This window comes from Nannospalax galili, unplaced genomic scaffold, assembly GCF_000622305.1.
Source record: "Nannospalax galili isolate Female #2095 unplaced genomic scaffold, S.galili_v1.0 scaffold202, whole genome shotgun sequence".
Taxonomy (NCBI): Eukaryota; Metazoa; Chordata; class Mammalia; order Rodentia; family Spalacidae; genus Nannospalax; species Nannospalax galili.
Genome location: NW_008349000.1, coordinates 988,447 through 998,415, shown reverse-complemented (window position 1 = coordinate 998,415; position 9,969 = coordinate 988,447). Strand labels below are relative to the sequence as shown.

Genomic DNA, 9,969 nt, shown 5'->3' with positions numbered 1-9,969 from the left:
AATACTTTTTTAAAGTTTTATAATAATAGTCTAGAATATTAAAAATGAACATTTTGGGGAGAACTAAAGTGAGGATATTACTGTAATAGAATATCAAAGTTTCAAGGTGAATCAGCCAACCCTACATAAAGCTTAATTTATTATAATGTGTATACAGTAAATGTGATTGGTCTTTTCACTTTATTGTTCCTGGAGAATTGAGTGATAGAATTGAAAGATAGTTCATTACCTGTGAAATTGTTTTGAAATACATTTTTTCCTTAAAATTTTTTTTGTCCCTTTAAAAATTTTTGATAATTGTATACATGTGTGTAATATATTATGAACATATTTACCCTGTTACCCTCTCTTACCTCCCTCTGAACTTCATTTATTTAAACAAAGGAAAATACATGTTTGGAGTATCTTCAAATGTATAACAGTGTATGTAATTTTTTTCTTATACCTATAACATTGCACACTGAAGGTTTTCAGATTGGTTCCAGATCCACCAACAGATTCCTTGCTATTACATTTTTAAAGGCCTTACTGAGGTTTGTGTTTTGAAAACTGTAAATGAGGAAGTAAAAGTGAAAGCAAAAAGAATCATGAAAAAAATCATATAGTTATAAAAGAAAAAAGTTTGAGAAGTCTTTTTGATTCTACGTTTACTTTTAATTTCTCCAACATAGTTTTCAAACTTCAATATACACAAAATTGCCTGGAGTCCTTTACAGAAATGCATCTTCCTCCAAAATTAAATCAGTAGATAAGAGAATTTCTCATTTTTTCTCTGCCTTGTGTGACGGGAGCAGATAAAAGTCATTTCAAGAAGTGAATAGAATAGACTGTTTCTGTGGAGTCTGACATCAGCTTTGAGTGTTACTAATGTGTGGTTACATTAAAGAATCTCGGGTTGATAATACCCTTACCTATAATACAGAAACAAAAGTAAATTATGTTCTTAGGACTCAGTCTCTAAAATGCTTCAACTATAATTTCAGGCACTCAGTCTTAAAAACAAACCAGAAAGCAGGGATATAAGCAAGAAATACAATGAAGCCAAAATAGAAAAATGACAGTAGAAATATACCCATAAAGAATATAGTTAATGGTAATAGTAGTAGACATAGAATAAGTATTGTGGCTTATTATGTTCAAAAAATAAAAAACAATTAAAAAACAGTATAAAACTATTAAACAAGATTTCAGTACAAGTCTTAAACTAATATAAATAAATAAATAAACAAACAAATAAATAATGTACTTGGCATTTGAGTGTAATGATAAAGAGCCAAAAAGAGAACTTGGAAGCCAACTGATATGTTAGTGGAAAGTAGTCTATCTAGAACTTAGAAGAATGGAAAAACATTTTTAAGTGAAGTCATACATGAAAACAGTGAATAAGTTTCTAACATACATACATGTAATTGGAATCTTAGGAGAGGAAAGGAAGCAGGGGAGGTAGAGCTAATACCTGAAGATATAACAGTTGAAAAATTTCCCCAAACTTAGAAAGATACCATACTAGAGAGTCACAAAATACTGATTATCATGCTGAAAAACTAAAAAACAAACCATGCCTACTCAGAATGTTCACAATCAAAGTCTAAAGGATATTCCAGATAATTGCCAGAGAAAAAGACATAGTGTCTTCAAAGAAAGCATAAGAAAGAAATGATTTCTCAACAGAAACAATGGAGTCAGGAGACAATTGGAGTATCTTCACTATTGTAAAGAGAATAACTGCCAACACAAAATTCTGTGACCAAGGAAGGAATCTTTCAGAAACAGAAGGGAAAAAAGGCCATTTTCAGGCAAGTAAAAACTGGTAGAATTAGATACCAAAAGATCTGAACTAAGGAAGTTTAAAATAGTCTTCAGAATTGATGACAAATTACTCCAAATGAAAGCTAAGACCCCAAAGTGTAGGCTGACAAAAAGTAAATATGTGAATAAACATTAATAGGCACTGTTTGAAACAGTAATTTCTTATGTTGGAAATATAACTAAAATTAAACATTAATACGTAAGTTAAGATGATAGCCTGCAATATGGTCCTATAACTCCCAAGCCCTCATAGTAACATTGTGTTGTATAAAAGCTAGTCTCTGTGGCCAGTATCATGTGGCAGAACTTGTGGTACATCTCTCTCCTTTCTTTTCTCCCTTTCCTCTCCCTCTCTCTCTCTCTCTCTCTCTCTCTCTGTTTGTGGTTGGTGTGGGTTGTGTATTGGGGACAGACCCATGCTATCCTCCAACCCATTTAATAGCCAAGAATAACCTTGAATTCCCTTTCCCCCTGCCTGTACTTCCTGAGTACTGGGATTACTAGTTGTGCCCCTGTGCCTGACTTGATGCATCACTGTTTAAGATTAGATTATAAATACTGTAGCTTGAGGGTGTATGTGTCTCTGTCTCTGTCTCTCATTTCTCTGTCATGCACCCCGCCCCTTATTTCTTGGTAATGGGAACTAAACTGCACATAGCACAGATGAACACACAGGCCCACATGGCCAGTAAAATAGATCATTGATCCTAGATACAATATGAATTTTCATATAACTGAAGTCATAAGCCCAATTGACAGCAACCTCATAAGAGATCTCAAGCCAGATCAGCATAACTAAACTTCTACCAGATTCTTGACCCTCTGAAATAATGTGCGATAATGCTTGTCAGGTTGCTAAACCTTAGGATAATATGTTAAATATCAGTGGATTGCTCATACTAGCTCTGATATGGATACTGGAGATTAGCAGAACAAAAACTGGTGACTGGCTACACCATGAGCAGAAGGTTTAAGACATTTGAAGAGTGTCGGTGAACACATACAGGCCTTGAGCACACTGTCAGAATTTTGGAGTCTAAGGCTGCCTGTGAGGACTTAAAGGTAAAGTAGGGAAAATCTTAGAAACTGTAGGGATGTAGTCTTTATGATAAAATATTAAAGGTTAACAAATGTCACATGCTTTATACTGGAAAGTAAAAAAAAAAAAAAAGTATGTAATGAATTCAGTGATTTGCCAAAGAAGTGCCTAATTTCTAGTTGTACTGCCTATAGTCAGATGTATAAAGATAAATGAGCTACAGATAAAGTCATTAAATAGTAGGGCCAGGATTTACTAGCTTTAAAGATTTTCATTATCTGCAGAATTCAAATGAAAAGAAATGTTCTGAAAGCGTCTAAGTAAAGCTGGAGACAAAGTTTTACCTTTAAAAATCATAGAAGCCGGGCCCGTGGTGGCACACAACTTTAATCCCAGCACTCGGAAGGCAGAGGCAGATGGATCTCTGTGAGTTCAAGGCCAGCCTGGTCTACATAGTGAGTTCCAGGACAGCTGGGGCTACAGGGGACCCTGTCTCAAAAAGACCAAAAAAAAAAAAAAAAAACAATCATCATAGAAAAGCCCAAGGTTGTATATCACAGTAATATTCTGATACAACCTGTAAGAAATTAGGTTGTGCTTAAAGGTTATCTTTTCAATAATATTCATTGATATTTGAATAATGTTCAAATAGTGGTTCATCAAATAAACTCCAAAGATGGCAAATAGAAATTATTCAGTGTGTTTTCGATCCCTAGTGGGGTTAAGCTAGAAATCAGTAACAAAAAAGACACTTGATTATCCCTGCAACTCTCCAGAACATTGTATTTTTAAGTAATCCAGGGCCACAAATGAAATACGATTGGAAATTTAAAGTAAAAAGAGCATAGTTAAGGAACCAGACATGGTACATACTGACATGTGCCTGTAATCCCAACTTTCAGTGTTTTGGAGATGGCAGCAGGGAAGTCTAGGCAACTTAGCACAACTGTTTCAATTTTAAAAAGAAAGACTAAAAGAAAAGGAATGGGTAAAGTAATTCCTAGGTGAACCTCTATAATTTAACTACAAATACCAGAAAGGAAAGTAAACTGAAAATCATTTGTCTCAAGAAATTAAGAAAAGGAAATTTAAAATTAATAAACATTGTAATGTACAGAATAATGAAATAGAATATAAACCTATAGTACAAAAACTGCAGAATGAGTGCTTTCAAAAGAGACCAGCCAAATGGCTCAGAAGGCTTCTTGTCACTTATAGAGGAGACTTGATGAGCAGCCCATCCTACTGCCATTATTAACTCCTTAGGTGTTTAATTTCACTCAGTAATGTTTTATTTTCACCTGGGCTGAGAAAATGGCTCACAGGGTAGAGCGCTCACCACACAAGCCTGATGACCTAAATTAGGATTCCTGGAACCCACATAAAAAGCCAGAGGGAGTCATATCCCAGTGCCTACAGGGAAAAGGAGGCTAAGATAGGAGAATCCCCAGAAACTGAGTGGTGGGGGCCAGGGGGATGGCTGGCCTAGCTTACAAGGTGGCAAAGAGACCCCATCTGAAATAAGGTGGAAGACGAGGACCAACACCTGAAGGTTGTCTTCTGACCTCCACAGGCGCTGCACCTGCATCCACTCACACAGGTACACACATCACAAATCACACACATACAGCACAGCTCCTCTTATACTTATTCCTAAGTATTTTTTTATTTATTATTTTTGTTTATTTTGTGTGTATGAGTTTATTGCCTGCATGTCATAAGTGCACCCATGTTGGGCAGTGCCTACGGAGGCCAGAAGTAGGTGTTGGATCCCCTGGAACTGGAGTCACAGACAGTTGTTAGCTGCCATGTGGGTGCTGGGATTCGAACCCGGGTCTTCTGCAAGAAGAACAGCCAGTGTTCTTAACCCCCGAGCCGTCTCTCCAGCCCCTATTCCTAAGTATTTTAATCAGCCACTGTTTTAAAATTTAACTTCATTTGTTGTTCATGAATAACTGGTTTCTCTTTAGTGACCTTATGTCAGGCTACCTGGCTTAAACTTGCTTATTTTGGTTTTCATTACATTTTGGGGGAATTTGGGATGTATGCAATAGTTACCTCTTTTTTTAGCTGTATTTATTGTGATTCTAGAACTATTTGGAAATTTTTTGTTTCTGTTGTCCACTTTGGAATAGTGAGGAACATTGAAATGCAATAAAATTTTTGTAAAATCAGTGCACAGACAGTAAAAAGGTAGACTTGGAGTCAGTGAGATGGATTGGTGGGTGAAGGCGCTTGCTGCCAAGTCTGCTGACCTGAGTTCAATCTCTGGTACCCACATGGTGGAAAAAGAGAACCAACTCCCACAGGTTGTTCTCTTACCTCTACATGCATGTTGTGGTGTGTATGCATCTGCGTGCATGTGCACATACACACACACACTTATCCTGAAAATTAATAAAAAATATATATAAACATTTTTAAAAATTAAGAGAGTAGACTGTTTGGTTTAAGAATATTTAATGAGTTTGCCTAAAATGCCTAATATTCACAGCAGAAGTGAACAAATAAAATTATATTTATCTTAATTCTGGGTAAATTTGTATTTTTTGTTTGGTTTTTGGTTGGTTTTTTTGTTTTTTGGGGGTTTTTTTGGTTTTTTTTTTTTGAGACAGGGTCTCCCTGTAGCCCCAGGTGTCCTGGAATTCGCTATGTAAACCAGTCTGGCCTCAAACTCACAGAGATCTGCCTGCCTCTGTCTCCCGAGTGCTGGGATTAAACGGGTGCTCCACCATGCCCGGCTTGTATTTTCTTTACATACTTAGTCTTGTCTTCATTGTGAGTATGAATTAATAAAAATATTTTATGTATTCATAATTCTACATTTTGACAAGGAGTCAGATTTCATTTTGTGTCTTCCCTTATTTATGGGCACTATAACACTGTTAATAATTCACTTAAACATTTTGTCACCTTTAATTCTGAGCAAGTATCATTTCTAAGTATTCCTTTTTTTGTCTCAAATATGTATTTGGATGGTGGTGCTAGGGGATGTAGCTTTGCTCATGTTTGTGCGCTGTTTCTCCCTGCTCTAGAGTCTTCAGCTTTCATTTTCACTGCAGAAATTTTTAGTAAAGGAAGGAGACTGAAAATAGCCCACATGTCCATAGTAACAGTAATTGATAAGTGTGCCAGATATTTTTCTTCACTGGGATGCTGTAGTTTTCAATCTTTCATAATGCATATAGAATGAATCTTTTAAGTAAAAGTAATTGGGGAAAAGCTCATCTTTAGAAAAATTAACAGTTTTAATACACTTAAGGAAGCAGTGAGCTCCGGTTCAGTGGAGCAGCAGAGAGAAGCAACCAAGAAAGATCCTGACTCTTAAGAGTGTGGATCTTAAAGAACCTTCATGTTTGGTTATCAAAGATCATACAATTACTTTATTTTACAGATTTTATCAGATTCTGTTATCATCTAAGAAAACAGGCATTCTGAGAATATATTCTCATTAAACTGTTTACTTTAAATTATAATGAAATATTTTTATTTTATCCTGTTTATCCCTTTCCTACTATTGTGGGTGATTCTGTTTACCTTTTTCCCTTCAGCTCACTCTAGTTTTAGCATTCTATTAACTGTAAGCTACCTTTGTGTAATATTTTAGGATATTACTCACATACTGACTCCCAAGCCAAAATTTCTGTGGGTAACAACATTTGATTCCTAGGGTTTTTATTATTAAATATAGCTACAAGAATAAAATTAAATATGTTGTTACATTCTTAAATTCAGCATAAATCTGTATAAGAGGTTTACAACAAATCTTAATTAAGGGTCATAATTTATTAGCTTTATAGTGGGTATTCAGTTTATTGAAGAAACTATTTTAGAAATTTGTAACAAAACACAATTATGAGGACATATCAGACAAACATAAAAAATCATGCTAGATTATACAGTAAATAGTAAATGCTAGGTAGACTCAGGTAATACTGAGTTGAAACAGTTTTCCCTGAAAGTGAAACACGAGTTTGTAATCCTGTGTTGAATTTGCTAGAAGCCTGTCAGTACATCTAAGTCACTTGGAGCCTCCCTTTTGCCATATTTGTCCAATGTATCACATATCAGGGCAATTACTATTTTCAGAAACAGTGTTCATGACTGAAACGCTACAGTTAACCTTTAGAAGATCAAAAGGAAATATACTTATTTAAAAGGTGAACCTAATATATTAATATTTTCTCATTTTATACTTCATTGCTTGCATGCTTAACTGCTTTTTTTTTGGTTATGTGTTAACATAGACTTACTAAGCACACATTTAAAGGTCAGACAATGTCATTTTAGAATAAACCAGTATACCAATTATGGGACTATAGCTGAATATTTTGGCAGCAATAATTTGGAGTTTTCATTTAAAACTCTTATTTTAACATATAGAATGATAACAGGCATTGGTAGATACAGTTGTATAAACTTTTGTAAAGGTGATCTGTTTCACAACATTCTTAAAAGATAGAAACACCTATATCTTTACTCAGAGCTGTGCATGTAAATCATGGAGAAATTATATATATAATTATTTTGAATAAACTTCAGTGAATATTTATTGTTTATAGCATATCAAAGTATTGTTAACATATTGGTAGATGCCTTTCTAAACTGTTAATGTTTTAAATTATGATTATTCATACTCTTAAGTTTCTCATTTTAAAATTTTTGGTTTTATATGTATATATACATTTTGCTTTATATTGCAGGGTTTTAATAGCTAATTGTGTTTCATTGGAGATCCTCAATTTTTTCTAAAGTTCATTCGAAATGTGTATTACTGTGAGGATTACAGTTCATATGATTTGTTTCATTTTTTAGGTGGTGGAACAGGGTATGTTTGTAAAGCACTGCAAAGTAGAAGTATATCTCACAGAATTGAAGCTCTGTGAGAATGGAAACATGAACAGTGTGGTAACTCGGAGATTTAGCAAAGCTGACACAATAGGTAATGTAGGCTTTCGTCTTCTCCCTGTTGTTTACGTGTAAGTCTGGTTCTTGACTATGATGAGAACTTTTTATGGGTATATTCATAAGCATCACAGAAGCTCAGCTTCAATGCAGCATGTCTTACCTTAGCATTGAATTGCTTGTTCATTGCTATGTTTTGTGTTAGTATTAAATGAGTTTGATATTTGACATTTTTCTTTTAAGTAAATCAAATAGTTTTTGTTTAATTATCATAAGAAAAAAATCTGTCATGTTTGTAAGAAAAAGTTATATTTAACAATTTTGATTAGTATATATTAATTATATATAGTAGACTTGATTATGACATTTTCATATATGTATATAATATAGTTTGGTCATACCTCCCAGAACCCTCACCCCTGCTGATACCTTTATAAAACAATTGAATAAAAACAGAAAGCATTTACCTTTAAATAAAGTGTTTATAAAAATGATAGTGACAACACTGATCTTGTTGGAAAATCCAAATGAGTGTTGGAGAAGCATGGAAGGGAGGTTAACAAATTTGTGAAGTACTGCACTGTATAAGGTTTTCTTATCTAAGCTAGTAATTAAGAACATTGATTAAAAATATAGGAGTAATCTATAAGTATGCGTATTTGGTAGATCATTGGATACTGTATCAGTTTAGGAAAGGAATAGTAGTAAGTTCTGACCTAGGGATTATGACCCCTCCAGCCACAGATTCTTGGCCAGGTTTACAATATCAGGCGTGAGTTAACTGTAAGTATACAAGCTTAATCTCCCCTGTACTTAAATATGTAGATCTTGTGTCTTATTTTGTACATGTGAAGCTATTAGAGTTTAAAAACAAAAAAAAATTTCCATTAGCTAATTATCCATAAGATAATTGATTTAGGAAGAAGGACTATAAACGCTTCTACTTGAAATATAAGAAAATTTGACATATCTCCTATCAGAAAATGCACTTTTCTTTTTATTGTGTCCATTTAATCTGAATAGCTAGCTCTTCAAACTGTGAAATAAATTCTTTAGTATAAATTATTCTTAAAATAGTTATATTATAAATAAGAATATTTTACATGTATGAATGTATTGCCTGAATGTACGTAAGTGTACCTGTATCATACAGGGTCCACGGAGGTCAGAGGAGGGCGTCAGATTCCCTGTAAGTGGAGTTACAGTCAGTTTTTGGCCTCTGTGTGGGTGCTGGGAATCAAACCCAAGTCCTCTGCAAGAGTACCCAGTGCTCTAAAACTGCTGAACAACCTCTCCAGCTCCTCTTTATCAATTCTCTATCATATTTAATATATATCCTAGGAAAACACATTGATTATATAACATATCCAGCTTAAAGTTAGTGTTAGATGGTTGAATTATTATATTACTTTTGAGTTCTTAAATTCTTTAATCATCTATTAATATTAAAATTATCATTTTTCCTTTCAAAAAATATAGGTGGTCTTCAGACAAAACTTCTTTGTTTTTGTATATTTCTTGCATATTTATCTGTTCTTGCTGTCTCCTTATTTTAATAGATTTACAATATTTATTCTTTGGGGCATTTAGGTCTTTGTGGTATATTTTAGAAAATTATTGTAATTGCATGGTTTTCCTTCTTAAATCTTAGATACGATTGAAAAGGAAATAAGAAAAATCTTCAATATTCCAGATGAAAAGGAGACCAGGTTGTGGAACAAATATATGAGTAATACATTTGAACCACTGAATAAACCGGACAGCACCATTCAGGATGCTGGCTTATACCAAGGACAGGTAGGATTTAGTACTGATGGTTTTTTGAAAAAGATTTATTTTCTGTGCATGTGTGAATGCCTGCCTATATGTAAGTGTACCACGTGTATGTGTGGTGACTGTGGAAGCCAGGAGGGGGCATCAGATTCTTTGGACCTGAGTTATAGGTAGTTGCTAGCTGCCAGACGTGGATACTGGGAACTGAACCCAAGTCTTCTGCAAGAGCAGCAAGTGCTCTTAACCATTGAGCCTTCTTGCCAGCCCCAGCAATAATTTTATTTTAAGCATATTTTACACTAGTTTTCTCAATTTATGAACTTTCTGAATATTGTGTACTATATAATCGGTTCTGCAGTCTCTAGATTCATCTTTGTAACTCTTCTCTATCCCTGCTGGTCAATAACTTCTAGTTTCCCTATTGAGCTTAGTAGTCTGCTTGG

At 34.3% G+C, this 9,969-nt stretch overlaps 1 protein-coding gene across 5 annotated transcripts in view; it reads left to right on the top strand.

The window, feature by feature from the left end:
• Nucleotides 1-9,969, top strand: part of Usp15 (ubiquitin specific peptidase 15) — a 117,771-nt gene that overhangs the window by 35,828 nt on the left and 71,974 nt on the right. For all 5 annotated transcript variants that reach the window (XR_001872761.2, XM_008846146.3, XM_008846147.2 and 2 more), the window contains exons 4-5: nt 7,664-7,790; nt 9,405-9,550. Coding sequence is in view for 4 of the 5 variants with exons in the window: in XM_008846146.3 (XP_008844368.1) it covers nt 7,664-7,790; nt 9,405-9,550 (273 nt within the window). In the remaining variant the exon portion in view is untranslated. The remainder of the gene's footprint in view (nt 1-7,663; nt 7,791-9,404; nt 9,551-9,969) is intronic.